Source organism: Barbatula barbatula (assembly GCF_947034865.1).
Source record: "Barbatula barbatula genome assembly, chromosome: 8".
In the NCBI taxonomy this organism is placed as follows: Eukaryota; Metazoa; Chordata; class Actinopteri; order Cypriniformes; family Nemacheilidae; genus Barbatula; species Barbatula barbatula.
In genome coordinates, this window is record NC_136771.1 from 17,235,362 (window position 1) to 17,256,372 (window position 21,011).

At 38.5% G+C, this 21,011-nt stretch overlaps 2 protein-coding genes across 2 annotated transcripts in view; one reads left to right on the forward strand and one right to left on the reverse strand.

Moving 5' to 3' along the window:
• Positions 1–183: 183 nt before the first annotated feature.
• On the reverse strand, positions 184–4,212 carry rps3a (ribosomal protein S3A). Its single transcript, XM_079463179.1, has 6 exons — positions 4,048–4,212; positions 3,432–3,535; positions 2,035–2,222; positions 1,430–1,638; positions 708–817; positions 184–357 (listed from the first exon to the last, which is right to left on the reverse strand). Exons 1-6 carry the CDS (start codon positions 4,107–4,109, stop codon positions 230–232), a joined length of 801 nt encoding a protein of 266 aa, XP_079319305.1. The 5' UTR covers positions 4,110–4,212; the 3' UTR covers positions 184–229.
• Positions 4,213–5,667: 1,455 nt separating this feature from the next.
• lrba (LPS-responsive vesicle trafficking, beach and anchor containing) overlaps positions 5,668–21,011 on the forward strand; it is a 193,011-nt gene continuing 177,667 nt past the window's right edge. Inside the window, exon 1 of the mRNA XM_079462381.1 lies at positions 5,668–6,463. Within this exon, the coding sequence (XP_079318507.1) occupies positions 6,332–6,463 (132 nt within the window). The 5' untranslated portion in view covers positions 5,668–6,331. The remainder of the gene's footprint in view (positions 6,464–21,011) is intronic.

Genomic DNA, 21,011 nt, shown 5'->3' on the forward strand with positions numbered 1-21,011 from the left:
ACAGTGTAAATGTTCTTTGCCAAGTGTAAATAGCCTGCTTCAGAATTGAGTCCCAAAATTGCCCACTTTGAAATTCGAGACACACAGTACTTATGCAAAGCAGCATGCATGTGAACCACAGCGGATACGTTTTTTTAAAACTCAGAGCCTCCTTAAGAGGTAAAAAAAGACATCACACAGAAATTCAAATTTACATGTTTATTGACATCAGTTGTTTGTGTTGGGAATATCAAACAGACTCCTGGATGGGGGGCTCATATCCGTCAGCTCTCTCCACCTTGGCCCCAGTGTCACCTTCTGCAGGTTTAGCAGTACTGCTGGTTACACCCTCGCCATGCAACTCCATTAGCTTTCCAACTGTACAAAAAAACATTTCATTGACACACCACCCCACTCAGATTTATCTTTTACAAGACTGCAACTATAAAACCTGTTTAACAAATTCAGTGCTACAGAACTACTAAAATGAAACATTCAAGCGACAAAACGTAATTTTGTTTGTCTGATAAAGATGCACAACACACTTAATGAAATAAATATTTTAAAAAATATAAGTGGTTCCATTGTGGTTCTGCTATCAAATTACAAATACATAAGAATCCTGAATATAATAACTTATCCTGGCTAGGAAATACTTCTTTCAAATGCGTGTCAAACAAGCCATCTATTCACAATCTGGGTTTTCAAGTTTCGAAATGTTTACTTACGCTCAAACTTGGGCTTCTTCAGCATCTTAACCTTTCTGACATAGACGTCATGTAAAGGATAGATGGACTGGCAGGCCTTTTCAATGTCTTTGCCAATGCTGTCAGGAATCCTGTACAAAAGAAGTCAACACAACGTCATTTCATTGATATAGATTACATCAGAAAGTAGCCTAGTTTCAGTTACAGATTTGCGCAAAACCTTAGCAATATTTCTAAATGTCTATACAAAAACTACAGCAAAATTATAATTCCAATTAACCAACGTTATTTTTCATTGCATGAGGAGACTTTCTTAAATCAAGGAGATGGATGTTGGTAAATTCTTGTACATCTCTGCCACTGCACTAGCCATCGTTTTTTAATCATAAACTGGCGTGTCATCCAAGCGTCCTTCATACTTGGGAGCAAGCATTACATATTTTTTGCAAAATTGTCATGCTTCCAATTGGCTTATTTTCAATTGATGCAATTTGAAGGGAAATGGAAATGAGATTCAAACCGAACCCAGAAATCAGTTACTGTGATAACCTTTTCTATAACTACTCTACTTCACCCGGTTCACAAGATTTTGTAGATAAAAGTATTGTTCCTTGGGGATGTCAACAATTTACAAATCTAGCGTGCAACTCTCAACCCTAAACTCTCCAAACAGTCATCACATGTACAAAAGTTATATTAGACCAATTCGAAAAATACAATGACACCATGAACATGATACATACAGTTTGTTGACCACCTCCTTGAGATCATTAGTCTGAACCTCACGGCTCATGATCTCCACCATCTTCTTGCGGATCTGACGGACCTGCTGGTGCTGAGCGTAGGAGGTCTTCCGAATCTGATTGGTGCGCTTTTTGGTGAAGCCCACGCAGAACAGGCGGAGGAGATAGCCATCAGTGGTCTTCACATCAACGTGGGCCTCAATCATTGTCTAATGGAAGATGCAAGATACAGTTTGAGTTCTAAACTTGTACAATTTTACTTAAATCTATCATTCGAAATACTACATTAATTTTAAAATATAGAACAATAGCCTTCTATACAGGGTGCCAAAATAAAAATGTTGGTTACTGACATAAGACCACATGGAAGGATATCACTATAAAGTGAGTGGTATTTGACTTGCCATATGATCTTAAATCTGCTTTACGTTTCTTTGTGAAACATTCAACAAGAAAACGGTCTACCTTTAATATTTTGGTTGACAAGTCCCTTAAAGTATCACTGATTTTAAATGCTGATTTAAGCACAAGACAAAAGATATTCTGTGACCACAATCATCCACAAAGTACGTGCCATCCATAGAACTAGTCATGTGTAACATTACCTGCCACTTCTTGACCATGGAGCACATCTTGTCACGGGTAAGGTCCATGCCGTGGAAGTTGGTGAGGCAGTTCTTGCCCTGCACATCTTCTGTGACCAGCTTGAATTTACGGAAGGCCACCTCATCGTTCTGCAGATCAGCCAGGCTGACCTCAAACACACGTCCCTTCAGACCGTCAGAGGCAATTTCTGGATTACAGAGAAATTGTCTGTTAGCATGGTACAATGCTTTCTATATCCACGAGAATGTCAGGTTCTCACAATCGTAACTTAATTTTTATCTGGTACTGAAACAAATGTCCACTGTTATACTGTACAGCAGGGGTGGGCGATCTGATGATCTTAAATTGCAAACGATCTTGAAGGCATCCTCAATCCACTTTTCAAAGGAATAGCGAGGATCATAATATTGTCTGTCGTCTAAAACAAGAGGCGTGTTCGACATCATTGAACGATTGAAACTCGTTTCCCAGCTGCATTGAGCTCATAACCTATATCTAGAACCCTATGATTTCTCCTGCTATTTAAATCGGTCACCTGCCTGTTCTGCATGTAGAGTGAATGTGTTACACAGTTTAACTCATGGATTTGTATGTGTGTCTCTGTATAAGGACATAAACACATCAACATGTCCTGAGTTGCCCTGAGAGTTTATTTCAGGTGAATTTAACCATTTTCACAGTTTAAGAAAAGCTATTGTCACCGAACTACTTACACCCGTTAAAATAAAACACCTCAACGCACGAATGAAAAAAATGTAATGTTCCAAAGTATTCGATATAGAAAATGTGGTATTCTTGTTGTAAATTGATCAACTGTAGTATACTTTAATATTTACTATTCAAGTGTTCAAAAACACTATATGGATTAGGAATTGTACTGCAGATCCCTAAAGGCCTAGTAAATACAATAGTATGAGCTACTACAGTATTTTTATGTGTTTAAATGGTTAAACTCAAAGTGATATGTCCCTAATTGATCCATTTGAATATAACATTACTGTCCTCTGTTGTTAACCAGTCTATTTATGTGATGACCTGCATTTGTGTGTAAAGATTGTTTGGCCTGTGCTACAAAACTTTAAACGTCTGTAGCACCAGTGCTATGTGCTAAAAAGTTAATGTACAGCCCTGTTTTTCCATCCAGATCGTGGATCGAGATTCATCATTATGAAGATCTTGATATACTGTTTTGGGAAGATCGCCCGGCCCTAGAGCACAGTACTCGTAGACGTATCATACACTGCTGTATTGGCAACTGAACTCTGGCAGCCCATCAAAACAACCAGGTCAGATGTTTTTTTACTGTAATGTTGGTCTTTCTCAAATGGTGTTAACTGGAGTTCAATTTACTTGGAAAAACTAAGACCAATGGTCCAAAGACTAAAATAAAACGTACTGGTTCCCTGAGTCCTGGTGACCAAGGTCTTGCCCAGGTTGCGAATGTTGAACATGGCTGGTGCCTTGACATCATACCAGTCCTTCTTAGAGAAAGGATCAACACTGCGAAGAGACAAAACACAGTATTTTATAAGATGCATAGATGGTTCGCGTACACAGTAGCACATGCTCGATATCTTTTCAAAATTAATAGTTCAAAAGCTGACAATGGATAAGCTTGGCAGGCCTGCGGCTGAGTATCGAACATTCATCATTAAAAAGATTAGGAGCGTGTACTTTTTTTAATAGAATGATAAGTCACTCTGAACCGGTGCTTTGCTGGGGAAGCATAGCAAGTTCTCCTGGTAACTTCTTGCTAGCGTCCCCAGTTTACCCTGTATTTTTTCATTGAGAAAGAACGACTAAATAATAAGTGTAGCAAATTCAAATTGTTGCCAGGAACTTTAACCATAATGCCGCACTCATGTCCTCAGTTAGCCTGCCAGCATTAGCATGGTAGCTAAATACAATCATCTAAATATCGATACCATCCTTCGTCCTCAGACACCAAATATTCAGCAGATCAGCTTCTAACAATATAACAATGAAGTCGAGAGGTGAATTTTGTAACTTACATCTTCTTTTTGGCACCTTTTTTGCCACCTTTGGTCAGCCTCTTATTCTTGCCGACTGCCATGTTGAACACAGGGAGTAAAAGAGGAGGAAGTGAGGAAATACCGCGAGAATTAAAACGCTAGTGAGAACAGGGATATCTCGTGTGATTTCACCAACCTCGCCGTAAAGCACAAATGCGCCACCTAGTGCTTACTGTATGGTGTTTACATTATTTCACATCGCAACCTTCATTCAGTGGGTTCAATAGCCTGTCTATGAGTCGTTCTCCGTGATTTATTATTATCAGACATATACAGGATTTTAAAAAGTGTTGAAGGAGATACAGAACAATTACATACAATCACTTTATTTACATGGATATGAGTTATTGGGTCTGTGTAAATATACTTTTCATTCAATATAGTGTCCCTTAACCCAAACTGCAGCAGCGGATATTTCCATGGTGGCAAATAAATACATTATTTGCATATACAGCAACTTTATTATTATTCTCTTATTAGGATAATTATTTACACGTTTTCTAAATATATTATAACATGCACTAGATTGCCACGTGTAATTCTCGTAAGATGTTAATGCAGGGTAAATTGACGGCTCACAGAGAGGATCTGTGGTACGTTTTATGTGAGTTTCTGCTTTTCTACACCTCATCCTAAAGTAATGACAGTAAATTATTTGAATTAAATTATTATTATCACTCGCATGGAACAAACACTACAAGAAATTACAAAACGTATTTTTACGGTACATTTTTTAAAGAACTTTATTATTTCCAACAACACATCATTATCTTTTACACTGGTCTTTAGAAACTCTCCCACTTCACATTCACAGTAACTGCACAAATACAACTGTTTTCATTTTGCATTATGATTAGCACAACGTTTTGCTTCCTTAAGGGTATATAGTTCACCCAAACTACATTTTTAAATAATTTTCTCTCCCTCATGTCAGTTCCAAATGTCCAGACATTTCTTAAAACATATTTTCTTGTGTTCCACAAAAAGAGTTATATGAGACATGGGTAAATAAATGACAATTCATTGAAATAGCTCCCACAAACATGTGGACTTTATTAATTTTAAAACTTTGACCAGAAAACATTTTTTTGACAACAAACTTTTGTTTGTAGGATTAAGAATATTGAATTCATATATAATGACTATTTCTTTATTCTTCGCCTATGTGTATCTCTGTGTGGCAAGAAGAGGTATTTCCAGTCTCAGAATAAATGTCAGAGACTAATTGTTCCCTGCTGAGCCTGTACTTTCAATTCTGTACACCCGAGAGACTGTACATACTGTAAACAAAGGCTACGTGCTGCAGACTCCTTGGTAATGACACAGAGGGAAAATGAAATCACCTTTTATCTATAATAAACACATTTTCCAAAGCTGGAAAATATGTAAGGCACACGCTCTTCATACGTTAAGGGAAGACGTGCTTAGTTAGTATCTTACGATTTATCATATCCTGTGGACGTCTCACAATGACATGAATTAATAATCCCGAACCACAACCACAGCAGATCATAAGATATCTATCACTTAGTTTCTCTACCCTTTATGTGCTCGCAGTATACTTTCCACCTGTGATAGTAGTACACCTGAGCCCTCCCAGCGTTTTCTCCTTTCGCGCACTGCGCATGCGTAGGTCTCTCTCACGCAGCTCCACTGTCATGGCGGAGACCTAGCGGAGCAGGAGCCGATTCAGGAAGAGATGGCGCTGTAAAGTGGGTTACTGTACAAACTTCACTCCAATAGTTCTCGTAGGGATCAAGAGGACTGTCTATCTTTGAAGGAACCCGTAAGAGCCCATGTTGGACTTGCATTTGCCTTACATTTGATAGTTTTTGCTGTCTTGTTTCTGTCCGTGCGTCTACCTGCGCGGGATCATATCTTCAGCATCGCGGTTTCCTGTTTGACAAACACTCGCAAACCCTGAAAGGACATTAACCACGAATTTATTTCCTTTTTTAACACCAACGTGGATTGACAGGGATTGGCTGTCATCTTGGATCACCACAGCGTGGATTTATCCTGCTCTTGTTAAGTTTGGAGCTGTTCTATGTCTATAGTGGAATAATTCCTGACAGACAGGTGTAGCGAGGGCAACCGACACGTCCCGGCCGTGAATGGGGACCAGGAGCCGTTCTCCGCACCTGTCAAATTAACCCGCGGAAAAGGGGTTTCCCCGAATAGTTTTTATATAGATTTAACTCGTTTTGAGTGTCGGTGGGGTTAAACAGGTGTCCCACCTGTTCCTCTCTCACCTGGCTGAGTCATGGCGAGCGCCGGTGACAGCGCTGTCGGGATACCGATCAGAGGTATCCGCATGAAGTTCGCTGTTCTGGCGGGGCTGCTGGAGGCTGGAGAAGTCTCCAATCGGGATACAGTGGAGACGATCTTCAATCTGGTAAGATGATTCGATTCAAAGACAGTATGGATGGACACGTATATCCCAAATATTGGGTCTCACCATTACTGTGACTGTGCTTTTAAATACATTTACATATTCAAATGCAGTATGGATTTAGTTTGTAAAGTTCGGATTGTTAACACTTTGCTAGAATTCGAAGCCATAGGGTCTGTACACTGCCCCCATTGTGTCATTGATCAAGAGAGCGTCAGGTTGCACCACGGGACGAAACACACGTCATGCAAGTCCCTTTGGATAAAAGCATTTAAGAAAGGGAATGCACATTAATGTCAATAGAAAAGTTGACAACACTGGATTGTGTATTGCATTTCCCCCATCGTTTGCAGACGGTCCCTATCCGCTGCTATTATCCACGAATCCATTATAAAAGATTACATGTTGATACGAACCTGGGTTGATCTTTAAACAGTGACCTAATTGTCAGCCCTTAGAAATTATGTCAGTGCTCAGCTTTAAAATCTCTTACAGTTTTCTATAGATTTTAATGGCTTCACTGGGGCAATGCTTGTGTGGTTAGGAATTAAACATGATGGCTCATAGAGCTCACTAGTTTAACTTTGGCAGTCAAAGTTCACAGCTCACTCAAGCAGAGACCAGTGATGTAATAACAAACCTCCACATAAGGAAGTTAGTTAGCAGCTTTTTCAGGAAATTACAGCTTTTTTCTCCTTACACTCCGTGGAAGCCCCTGTTTTAAATTTTTCTAAGCTTTGAATGTTATCGTGTGCCTGTGTGGGATTCACATTGCAGCTTATTGTGAGAGAGATCTTGCTTAGCTGGTGTTGTGAAATGACATTGCCATGTGTGGTTGAATGAATTAGAGCTATAAGGAAGTAGGAGGCGTGCTACTAGAATTCACCCTGCTCTGTCACTGGGGCAACACAGCCGAGGGTTTGAGGGACCAATGCTACACTTGCATAATACGTCACATAGCCTGCACACACTAATGTTCAAAGCCTGGTGTAAAGTGTTTTACATTGCCCTGAAAAACAACAAACCTTTTTAATAACCTGTAAAACCTGATGCCCCTGCAAGACGGAAAAAAACCCCATAGTTTTTCAGTACCAAATGAGTCAGTAGTGCCTTAGAACTGTTTGGTTACAAACTCTTTAAGGGATCTCTAAACAGGATCACAGATAGATTTGTCTTTTACTGTTGGACTCTATGAAGACTCTTCCTGAATCTTCAGGTTTTTGGCAAAAAGGAGGTCAGGGAAGGCCAGTGTGTGAAATAGTTGAGTGTAAATCATTAGAGTCCCTGTGAAATAAAAAATTACAATGCCTATTTTTTCATGAAATATTGCAGCGTTTATTGTAAATAGTTAGTCTTTTTTAATGTCTTCCTGTAGTTTTACTACAGTTTAAAACAACTTTACTGTAGCTCAGTGGTTAGAGGATGGTGCTAGCAACGCCGATGTCATGGGTTCGATCCCAGGGTTTGCACATCCTTAGATACTTAGACAAATGAATTGTATAATTCATCAAAATGCGGAAGTAAAACGAGCAGAACTTCTGGTTCACAGGGACTTTAAAGAGTAAATATTTTGTGATTTTTAAGGTCCTACTTTGGTTTATGGAGTATCCAACAACAAGTTTACGTACAAACACGGTGTGAAAACCCTTTAATTTTCTAATAGTAGGCAGTTATTATTACCACTTCTTGACTGACTCTCAAATGATTCGTTCGGAGATTCATCTGTATGATCCTCTCCTTTCTGTCAGCCTACTCTGATCCGATTGGTCAGATTGTCTAGTCTGATGTGATTGGTCTACTGCATGCAGTGGCACAAATGGAACATAGGGGGGCATTAAAAGGAGTGACACAAATCTGACCCGGAACTGAAATTTGAACGACAGACTCGTTCACGTGATTCAGAGTCGACTCGTTTTTTCCCCAACCAATAACTTTGTTATTCGTTCACTCTCGGCTTTACGACTTGGTAGACTGCTTTCCATTTACACACGGCATGAAATGTAATTTAAGGACATTGTAATAGTTACTCTTTATGGATTTTTAGTAAGTGATTATAAATGAATTCTAGCAATTTAGTTTGAAGGAAGTATCTCTGTAGCAATTAATAAGCAATTAATAATAATACATTTCTCTCTCTTATACACTTGCTATTGCAAATGTGATTTACAGTCACAAGCTTTCTTTGAAATTCATGTGATGCTGTTTGACTCTCGGGCTCCCGGCCTGTGATCAGAGACAACTGCCTGAATAATCGCCTTCAAAAGAAGTACAAAGCAAAGAGAACAGCACTTGTTTTGACATTGTCATTTATAAATCTGCACCATGTTTATTAAGCATAAAGGCCTCTTTGCCTCATTCGGGAGCCTTGTTCAAGCACTCTCCGGAAGGTCATTGAAACTGCATCATCATTCTACTCTCTGTTGGTCGCTATATTTCGGAAGATCGGGGGGGGGGAATGAATTGTGCAGCACCTGTGTTTAGCCCGAGGTGAATGCTCAGCAAAAAAAGCATGTGACCTGTGTTTGTTACCATGGAAACGATAAGAGCAGGTGACCAGACTGCTCTCACCTGTCCGTACAGTTCTTGATTGGTAAATGATTCCCCATTCCCTCTAATGCAAAAGTAGAATATTTTTAGATACAAGTAGCTCTTGTAACCTATTTTCTTTTTTACTGTTCCATAGTTTTCAATTGAAAAACAGTGAAACAGTAAGGTCTTGGACCAGACAGTACATAATCCACCGCTCTCATGTAATGGATTTGGAGAGTTTATTTGTATATCGCACCTGTATCATTTATTTGCTTTATCTTAAAACAACACACCTCTCTATTCATGTTTTTTCTAATGAATATTTTATCACTCCACCCAGGATTTGGTTTCTTCAGCAGATAGACACAGAAGCTTGTAACTGAAACCACCTTCTTCCACATGCGCGTCCTGTTAGCACTTTTAAAGCCAATGTAATGACGAGTCTCATTTAATGGAACTGGCCTCAGTTCAGTGCAGATATGATATTCAGGCTCTGCCCGGAGGTTGTGGCAAAAGTGGTCTTTTAATCTGAGACTGTAATGTTGTTTTGCTGCTGTGCTCAGGGGGTAGTTTGGGTGGAGAGCATCTTTCTTTAAGGCGAGGTGTCGGTACTTAAATGAGTTGCTGTGAGATGGGGCGTATCTGCCAGATTCATAGAGTATCATCTGATTTGTCTCTTTACATGCTGTACGTTTACTTTTTTGCACATAGCACAAGTTTTGTAGGACAGGCCAAACAGTTGTAGAACAAGTATAAAACATATCTTGTCATCTATTAAAAAAAGAGCAGCTCATCACATAAATAGGCAGGTAACTGACATTGGACATTAATGTATCATACAGATGGATAAATAAGGGCCATATAAGTTTTAGTTCTGTGTTTAATTTTTTTACTATGCTGTAGTATTATATCTGTTCACATAAAAATACTGTACTGTAAAATTCCCAATATTATAGTGTTTTTGAACAAAGTTACAAAATATACAAATTATACTGTTTACTACAGATTATCAATTTACTACAAGAATAATGCAATTTTCTGTAGTAAATACTAGTACTTTGTTATCTTAGTGCTAAGGTTAAACTGACTTTTATTTTGGAGGGCTGTTGAGTTTAAATCCATGACTGTCACAGGTGTAGTATGTTAAACTGTTTGCACCTAATTCACTCATACATGCACAGAACACCTAGAAGACATATTCAAATGGCTAAAAAAAACTAGCCGAGACCATCTCTCAGTCTTTCTCTCTTTGCTTTGAACTATCAGCTGTTTTATGGTTTAAGGTGTTTGCCATTTGTTTAAAGCAAACAGCTAAAGCACATCTGAATAGTCGGATAACATTATTCACAGTGGCACACAAAATGACGCAGAGGACACCTATGTGGTAATGTCTGAGTCCTGGCACAGAGTAACTATTCAGTTGTCACAGTCAGAGATTATAGATAAATGTGGCCCATATAGTTTGTTCCAGCATTTTATATTCACTAGACCAGTTGTTCTCAACCAGGGCCACTGCAGGTGACGGTTCCCCCGAAACCCCAACCTTTGGAACTTGATAGCGAATGCACGGAGTAACGCGATTGCACTCGGGGGGATATGTTCCATCTGAACTGTTCCAGTTCTTAAAATGGGTTTACAGGGGGGCGCAACCATAAAAAGGTTGAGAACCACTGCACTAGACCATTACTTATCAGGCATAGTAAACACCCACAGAAACTACTCTATGCGACAGAGGTTGCGACCCGGGCTATTCAATTGGCAGGCCGAACCCGGCCCTCGATGTAATATGTTCCGGCCCTTCACTTAGCATAGTGCGAAAAGGAATTAGAATAAATTTAGTTCAGTCAGAATCGGACCCTACAGTTATGAAGTGACGCGTGTCTAGACTGTTCCATTCAGTACGAGCTGCAGCGGCACAGAGCAGGAGTCATGTGATGTTAGGTGAGAAGCAGACTCTCCTGTGAACAGGTGCTGAACAGGACGATGATGGATGAGAACTTTTATTAGTTTAATTTCAGACATTTTACTAGCACGAATAGGATTGTTGGAAAAACTTTGGGTGTCTTACAGGCAAAAATATAAAGATGCAACATACCTAGGGCCATAAGATTATGATATTACGGATTTCTTATTGTTGTTGTGTCATCCCTCATATTGCAAGCCATATATCATATTTTTACTGAACTATTTGCACATACAGTCCGAAATTTCCCTATGCATTTTTTCGTATTTGGCACTCGTTTGTAAGGTGTCTCTGAATTGTCCAAATGCCTCTCAAAATGCTTGTTAATGTGATTGACAGAACGTGAGGTCGTATTTATTTTTTAACATGCGGAAATTTCGTACGCAAAATTCAGACTCAATGTGAAATGGCCTTTACTCTTTGTCTCTTATTCGTTCTTTTAACTTACTTTATTTTAATAGCCAATAAAGCCGAAGTATTTCAAATGTAATGTTTCTGTTGTCAGACATAGGAAATGTATTAAAGACAATGTTCATTTGTCCAGTCAGTAACAATGTCAGTAACAATGACAACAATGACTTTAATCTGCTGTTGGGTCATGAACGAAAAGATGCAGAAGAGACATTTATCCACTCCAAAATGACGCTAGTCGCTATTGCTCTCTGAAAGGAAAAAGTCTGTAAACACCGCACCACTGGTTTGTGCGTGCCTGTGTGCGTATGAGAGCATGCGACGAGAGGGTCTGATTGAATGACAGATGCACGCTTTGCACAAACAATGTTAGAGGTCGCTGTGTTAAGTGCAAAAAGATTTTAGGTTCGTCTTGAAACTATGGCGAAACAAATTAGGCGGTGGCGGGCCATCATAGTCTCTTTGTTTATAAACACCCCTGGCTTTACACCCCAAGTCTCCGCTGATTCTATGTAGGTTTATGAGTAATGAATGGGAAATGTATGCGTCCCTACTTCACCGGGCAGGGGTAACTCTGATCGCTTACGATCACATTCTGATGAAAGGAAAGAGTTTAATGCTACCAACTCAACAAGAAGGGGAATTACAAACTGCCCTCATTGTAATCCATCAAAATGAGGTTACGGCTTTCAGATTTTTACGTCAGTATAAAGAATCTGTCAATGATGGATAATTTTTGGTTAACACGACCTCTGCTCTGCGCTCTGTGACCTTTGCTTTGATAACCTCTCAAAACAAATACATGTTTTATTTTGGAACAAACAAAGCTAAACAAAACCTTTTCGAAAGTGTAAACGAGACAAGCATTCCTGAATCTCTAAAGATGCTCTGACCGGAGGCTGAATAGGCCTCTGAATAAGTTTTCTGTTGTTGTGTAGGTGGATGGAGGTGTCTGCTTACCGCTTTCTATCCCAGGCTGTGACTATTTGTCCAGTGGTGGATCAAATACTGCAGTCTTCACAGCTTAAACCTCATTGTGTGCTGACGAACACATACAGCCTGGCGGATTGACTCTCCATCAGCTGCATTTCCAAAGGATGTTTGGAGACGTGACTGTGTCGGTGACTTATTGCTCCTCATTAAACTGAGCTTACTCTCTGTGGAGCCTTTTCATTGGGCACTAAAGTGTGAGAGCTTTTCTCAGCTAAATTTATCTAGTAATACAGGGTGCTTTATCGTGGAAGCAGTCAACTTAATGTCACTTTAAAGCACAATAAACAATAATGTCAATGCCATATTTAACAGAGTATCTACACATTGTGTTTGTTGTTTAAGCTTTGGCCAAAGCAATTATATGAAAAAAAACTGGAATAAACTTTTAGGAACAATAAAACATTACATTATGGAAACGTTTGCCATTTTACATTTACATTTAGGCATTTGGCAGACGCTTTTATCCAAAGCGACTTACATTGCATTATCCTATACATTTATACATAGGTATCTGCAATCCCCTGGGATCCAACCCACAACCTTGCGTTGTTAACGCAATGCTCTTACCACTGAGCTAGAGGAAAGCTTTGTCTAAATGTCACGCAGATTGTCTTAGATTTGTACAGAGCTAAAGTAAAAATGTATTAGTGTTAGGGTTGGGCTGATAGACATGACGATGTTGATCCAGCATCTTGATTACAACAAATTTTTTATTTTCGTCACGTGACGCTTGCGATGCTCTGTGCTGCGGGCTGCAAATCACGTTGTAAACAAAAACAAACCATTAGGGACGAATGAGCCACTTATCTCATGAGACGAGAGACAAGACACGAGACTGGGTTCACGAGAACGAGACCAGATTTTTGAACCTTTTTAAAGAAATTCTCAATGATTAAATATATAGTAAAACAGAATTTAATATACCTTAAAAACGCAAAATGCCAAAAAGTTTAGGGAATATAAAATCAACTTGTACTTTATCAAACGCAATAAAATTATATTTTAATGAATTATATCATGCAGTAATAAACAATATGTAAATAATGCAGAATGTTTTGTCACAAACTTAACTGACAGGTAGTAATTGCACAAAATGTACCTCCACTTACTGAACCCCTTATAGCCTTCAGAGGAACAGTTAAAACTACATAAACACATCATGTTTTATGCTTGTGGTTATTTATCCCAAAGCGTTGCTGGCAGCACGAATCGTAAACACTAGTGTTTTTATGTGCGAGACGCTGCAGAGGTGCGCCAAGGTAATGAAAACGGGTCACACCACAACAAGATGTGCACTCACAAAATGCCCAAATATATTTTGAGGTCGCACATGTTTAGGGATCATATGCAACTAAAATGGTTGCAATTTCGAGCCCAGCACTCCATCATGCCAATTGCGTAAGGAAATTATGTTCTCGCGAGACCAGTCGGATCTCAAGACACACCGGTTAAACAAAAGTTTTGGCAATGCAGTTAAATAATGTTCCCACAATATTGTTGCACATGTAAATAGTGTGCCACAAGGTTCTGTGCTTGGTCCCATGCCTTTTAATTTGTATATGCTTCCCCTTGTCTAAACAATTAGCAGTTTCAAAATAATTTTGTATCACTTGTATGCGGATGACCATCAATTATATATGTCTTTTAGTCTGGAAAGGCTAGACAAACTGTCGCTTTTACAAGAATGTTTATCGCCATTAACAATTGTATGGCAGACAATTTTCTGCAACTTAATACAGATAAGACTGGGGTGTTAATTATTGCCCCAGACAACATTACCTCTAAGATTAGGCAGGCTGTTGGTGGTTTAACATCTAATGACAGTGGTGATATTAGAAATTTAGGTTTTATTTCTAATAGATCAATGTGTTTCAACAGCCATATTACGTTCCTAGACTAGCCTGACTTTATAACTAGGGTATAACTGTGGAGCTTACGCTATATAAAGAGGACGCGCAGTTTGTGCAGCCTGCGTTGTATAAAAAAGATGCTTGTCTGGGCAGCTCACATTGTGTAAAGAAGACGTGCCTGACTTTATAACATTGAACATAACATTAGAATTACTGTGGAGCTTGCGCTGTTTAAAGAAGATGTGTCTCTGCGCAGCTCGTACCAGACACGATTACTTTATAACGCCGCAGGGCAATGTCATCGTACATCACAATGTTTCACTGTAACCATTGTCCGATGCCAATTTGGTAGACATCGCCCCACCCTAATTAGTTTATGATTTTGACATAACTGGTGCCTTGGAATTTGTTGTTATATTTTGTTGCTGGGCAAACTACATTTGACACTTGTATGCATTATAACTACTAATTAGTTAGTATACTAATTAGGGCTGTTGCCTAATACCAATTATTCCATCGATTAATCAATTTTTTGGAGAAATTTACTTATTTATTGCTGAAATTGCACACTTTCATATCAGTGTAAACTAAACCAATTTAGGACATTCCATTGTCATATAACATTCAAAATGCAATATAATACAAATATTGTGCAAGTTCTCTCACTTAAAAAGATAACACGGATTTTCAACTCCCTCCAAAGATTTTCTATGGGGTTGAGAACTGGAGACTGGCTAGCCCACTCCAGGACCTTGAAATGCTTCTTACAAAGCCACTCCTTCGTTGTTCCGGCGGTGTGTTTGGGATCATTGTCATGCTGAAAGACCCAGCCACGTTTCATCTTCAATGCCAATCTTTTATACCGATAACGAGTTTAAACATGTGCCATTAATACAGGTAACGAGTAGAGGACAGAGGAGCAGGTCTGTGATAGCCAGAAATCTTGCTTTTTTGTAGGTGACCAAATACTTATTTTCCACCATAATTTGCAAATAAATTCTTTAAAAATCAGACAATGTGATTTTCTGTTTTTTTTTTATCTCATTCTGTCTCTCATAGTTGAAGTGTACCTATGATGACAACTACAGGCCTCTCTCATATTTTTAAGTGGGTGAACTTGCACAATTGGTGGCTGACCAAAAACTATTTTGCCCCACTGTATATTATAATAACAATATTTATGCAACATTTTCTTAATTGTACAACATTTAATGAGGTACAGTTGCAGTCTCAATATTGTCAGAGCAGAAATTAAAAAATAAAATTTGCCTAAAATATTTGTTCTATTTGAATTACTCCAGCCCTAATACTAATGTATATTAACTAATGTTTCATTGTTTTTCATTCAGTGTTGTTAGTTGACAATATTGATCTCTGTTTACCATAGCAAGGGAAGCTTTCAGTGCAAAGAAATATAATGTATATATTATTCAATAGAATAAACTTTTATGAATAAACAGTGCATTTTGTTAATGGCAATGGTTTCCTTTAGATTTGATTGAATGATTACCACAGAACAAGAGCCAGAGCATTAGGGGATGTGGTGAGAGAGTGAGCTGGTTGGAATGTGAACCTGAAGAAGAGTATTGGAGGGAGTGAAGGGTGTTGCGGGAAAGGGAGTCATAATATGAATGAATACATTGTTTGCATGAGTGGGCACCTAAACCCAGATCCTGCAAGGGGATGAGAGAACAGTAAAAATAGTTATTCAGATATCAGCTTTTGTATGTCAATAGTGGACATGGGCTGATGCAGCATTTTACTAAACAATTCTTAATAAAGAAATCAGTCCATTTTAATTATTTATGTATAAACAGCGCATTAAATTTACTATACCGCAGCTGCAAAAAAGCGGTTCCCAAAACTTGTCACATGAACATACTTCTGTAAATATGCACTGTTTGTTAGCCAGACGGACGCACTGAGTGCTCTGCACGTGACTAATATTGATAACTGCTCTTTTAAATCTTAAATATGCTAATTTTTACATTCTGAATCGAATCGTGAGGGACCAAATGATTCCCACACCTACTACTCATACTATCCCCTTAAAGTATTCGCTCACTCGTTCACTCTTTCACTATTCCCATTATATCGAATGCTAAATAGTCCACTACATGGGGAAGAAGTGGATGAAAATGTAATACAGCATACCCTGCATCTGACAGTTTTGTCGCGGACATTCATCACACCACTTGTATGGCTTGTTAATAGTTTTGAGAACAAAACAACTTTTTGTCACGTTCATTTACCATAACGTTTATTTATAATGTTTGATAAAATTATTTAATACACTTAAAAAAATAAGTGTCAACAAGGACAAACACAAGTCTATAAATTGTAGCAAAGGTCACTCTACTCCTGCTGATTTGCGCTGTATCATGGGAAATAGTGAGTGAGTTAATGAGTATACATTAGATGTATTGTGGCTAAAAAGTAGGTAACGAATGTAGGGAACGTTACCTACAGAATTCGGACAACTCTACAAAATGGTGGACACCCGAGAGTGCACTATAGGATATAGGGAGTTAATTCAGACACAGCTAGTGTTTCCGCTTTAATTTTGGGGAACTGTGTCGCTGAATGACATCATCGGCTAATTAACATATTCATGATGTCATTACTTAGTTTTGTGTGTTTCAACTTCAGACCACTCATCTATATAGATGACTGGATTGCGACTAGAGCGCTAGATCACCAGCAGTAGGTGAAGCCAGCGGAAGCGATCGCGCTGCCATCTTGGTATGCCCAACAGACAGAGAGCAGCACTGCCTTTCAGTCAAATGACGATCTAAAAAAAACAGTTTTTCAGCTTATTATGCGTGTGATATATTTTAAGTTCACATGTGTGTTTAAATTAATTGTTACTGTAGATTTTGTTCCAATGTTTATGTTTATTTTGGGCAGAATAACAATGTATAGAAATCAATGTATAGAAGGTGAGTGTGTATTGCACACTGTTGTAATAGCGGATGCGTAAATGTTTAGAAATAGTCAAATTATCCGTATTTAGATTTCAGAATAAGCACATCTGTCATTTGTTGAGATGTCATCGTTAGTCTGCTGATCTGATATGTATGCTACTGTAATGAAAATGAATGTGTCTCTTAGGGGTGTGAGAGTCTTCTCGGGAGATCCGATGTGCTCACGAGAACATAATATCCTCACGCAGTTGGCCTGGTGTTGTGCTGGGCTCGAAATTGCGACCATTGTTGTTGCACATGCTCCCTAAATTTAAGCTGTGCAACCTCAATTATATTTGGGGGGCATATGTGCAAAAGTATGTGTGTGGCGTGAGCTACAGTGACCAGCCGGGCACTATATCGAATTTTAGGAATTTTACTGCAGTTTAGTATAGGCCTAGTAAATACTACATTAATGTCCTTTGTCGATAACTAGCCAATTTATATGATGACCTGTATTTGTTTTTTTTAAAGATGATAACAGATATTTTATTCTTGTGCTACCTGTTAAAACTGTTTGGCCTGTGCTACAAAACCTTTAAGCTCTGTAGCACCATTGCTATGTGCTTGATATATTGACATGAAGATTGTGATATGCTTTTTGGGGAAGATGGCTCAGCCCTAATTCAGAATACTATGATTTGGGACGAACTAATTCTAATTTGGAATACTATTTAGGATGGATAATATGTGAATTGGGGTGCAGCATGTTACTGTTTTAGCACACTTGAGCTCCACTAGAACACAATAGGATGATTGGCTCATTGGAAACGTTTGGCAGCTCTAGAAGCCTTGCATTGTGATATGAGCCAACACTGCTTATTTGTACCTCTTTAGCAGTGATTGCTGAGACCATGCACATGGGTGAGAACATATTGAAACAGGAAATGCAGCAGACAAAAGCTGGATGGAGAGAAAGGAAGTGGCTTTGAGTATGTGGTATGTGCAAAAAACTTCTAGAAGACGCATGTACTGAGGCCTAAAGGTTATAGATTAATAGAATTGACTTTCACCTACTTTGTTGATACTTTTGATTTCCATTATTATAATATTGATGTCACTTCCAGTAGACCGTCAGTTCTTGTCATATTTGTTCAAACCTCTTCATTTTAAATTCAAAACTTATTTGTTTTAGTAGTCTCAATTGTCCAATAGAAAATGATTTTCTGTACTTTTGATCTTAACTAATGTTTATACATGCATGTTGTGTCAACTGTGACCTTATCTTAACTGCGTAAGGCGGGTAGCAAACAGCTCAGGGCTAATCAGCCCAGTAGGGTCTACCCCCCTGCAGAGGTCTAACTCCAAAACACCTGGCTGTTTACAAGGTAAACTCATGACCTTGATCAGCAGTTTAATGTGTTTTGGATTTAGTTTGAATTGGAACGAAGCTCTACAGGAAGGCAGATTGGAAGCGATAGGATTCTAACGTTTGGAGACATCTTAAGAATGACATTTTGCATAGAATAACAGCTACAACGCACCCAACAAGTGTCTATAGGATCCACACAAAAAACAGGACTTGTGGGTTTACTCTATTTTAGTTTCAGTGTATAGGGAAGGCCTCTGCACAAGTGGAGTTTGAATCTTTTCACACCCGAGTATCTAAAACGCTATAGACAGCCAGAAACAACAGGTCAGAGAATCAGAAGTCAAACAAGAAATGTTTTTCTAAATTGTGAATACATAATAGTGTTTGTCAGATAGTCGCAGAGAGCGGGAGAACTAGTGGATGACAAAGTCAGCCTGTGATGTTGCTTTGGGCATACTGGCACCATGAACAGGGTCAGCGGTGCTCGCCTTAGCTTGAGGCATCACATCCGTTCAGCCGCGAGTTTCATGAACAAACGAAGCCTCGCAATAGAAGCCGTTAGTTAACATCAGATTAGCATGCACAGCAGGATGTGTCCTTGCTCCTTATACAAACAAGCACACACTCATTCCAACTAGGGTGTCACGATTATACCAGTCTTGTCAATAACCGTGACACAAAAATATACATTGATATATAGATATTGTTTGAATACTACAAATACATAAATAATTTAGCACCATCTTAAAATTGAGCTTTAACAATCATAAAGGTTACAAACTCTCTCTCTCTCTGCCGACATGTTTCATTTTCGGCCCAATATTTTCGGTTGCCGAACATTCGGTGCATCCCTGTATAGTATGTAGCTTGTGAACTTATAATTAGTAGACTTTATGTGTCATATGAACAGGACAAACTCAATGGAATAAAAATACTTTAGGAGTTTAATGGTGATTTATGATAGGGGAGGGACACAGTTAACAGGGAAATATCAGTTTGTGCAGTTCTGTTATAGAGACTGGTGATTAGTGAGTAAGATCAAATACTTATTGCAATATGTCTTAAGAGTCAACAGTGTGAGATTTGTTTTTGGCGGGCTTGACACGTTGGGGGTTAATTCTAATTGCCACGATTTCCAAACACGATTTCCAAACTGCACATGTAACACATTTCATAATGTACATTGTGGTCCATATTTGGACTGTAAATTGGTTCTTAGCCAGGCTTGATGCACATTTTGTGCTGACTTCATTTATGTTACTTTACTTAAACAGAGTTGACAGAATACAGAAGATGAAATCATGATGAGAACTTCCCGTTATCAAGTGATGTATGATATGTGAGTGGTATATAATGAAGGGAACTGATGAGGTACACATTTTGAATGTACAGATAGGTTACACAGGTTACTGTGAACTCAGAGAATATGTGGTGGATGTTAATATTTAGTGAAATGCTGCAATCCTGAAACATCCTGAAATTCAAGTCTTGCATAGGAAGCTTTCTGTTGCCAAATAATGCCTTTTTAATTATTTGTTTTAAGATTCAGTTTCAGCTTTTTGTGACATCACTGTCCCTTTCATTGGCTTATACTGTGTGTGCAGCTGTCTGTGTTGTAAGCTCTTCCCATCGGCTTTAGTGTGTGACCTCTCATTTGATGTTTTTTGTGGTTAGAGAAAGAGATCATTAAGCACATATTGACCACTTGCTGTACACCGTCATAGTAGATGACATTTTTCAAATCACTTTCCTCTCTTTATTTTTACTTCAGTGAATGCACACATGAATCAGTTGAAGCAGTACCTGAATTCAACCAAAAATGAAAATTCTGTCATCATTTACCTGAAAATCTGTGAAAATGTCTTGGTGCTGCTGAACACAAAGAAGGATATGTGGAAGAATGTTTGTAATCAAAACATTGTCTCAAAATAAATGGTAGTCACTTCAGTGGCTCCCCAGAACTCCTTGGTTTTCAACATTCTTCAAAATATCTTAAAGAAATAACAAAGAAATATAAATAGCTTTTTTTGTATTTCATAGTTAGTTTGCAGCTTTTGGATTACGTTATGTATCTACATTTAATAAATCACATGAACTTTTTGGTTCTATTGTGTCCCTATTTGTCAACAGATTGCTGAGAGCAGTAATGCCATACATTTTATTTGATATTTTCCCTTGATAGTGCTAGGAGTGTCTTTATTGCTGTTGCAGTCACAACATGAAACGTTACATTCCTTATGATTCCTGTCCCAAAAGTGTAAGCTTCTTTTCAGGGTGTGACATTGTGGTGCACTGGTGATTAAAACAACAGCCGGCAATGGAATCTTTTAATATCACTCTCAGGGCAGAGGAAGAGAATAGCACAACATTTTGCAGGCACTATCTTTTTCAGGAAGTATAAACTTAAATCATATCTGCGACACAATAGAGCTTCAAGAATTCCTTACCCGTTGCTGCCATAGTAAGTTTAGATACATAGTTTATTGTTTTCTATACACTTGAAACGATGCCACACAGACTCTTGAGTTTT

What these genes read in the sequence shown, in the direction of transcription:
- rps3a (XM_079463179.1), bottom strand. Translation starts at nt 4,109, where the DNA reads ATGGCAGTCGGCAAGAATAAGAGGCTGACCAAAGGTGGCAAAAAAGGT. An exon ending in AAAGGTGCCAAAAAGAAGAT is followed by an intron (nt 3,536 to 4,047) that starts GTAAGTTACAAA and finishes GTCTCTTCGCAG; the next exon opens with TGTTGATCCTTTCTCTAAGA. An exon ending in AAGGAGGTGGTCAACAAACT is followed by an intron (nt 818 to 1,429) that starts GTATGTATCATG and finishes TCTTTTGTACAG; the next exon opens with GATTCCTGACAGCATTGGCA.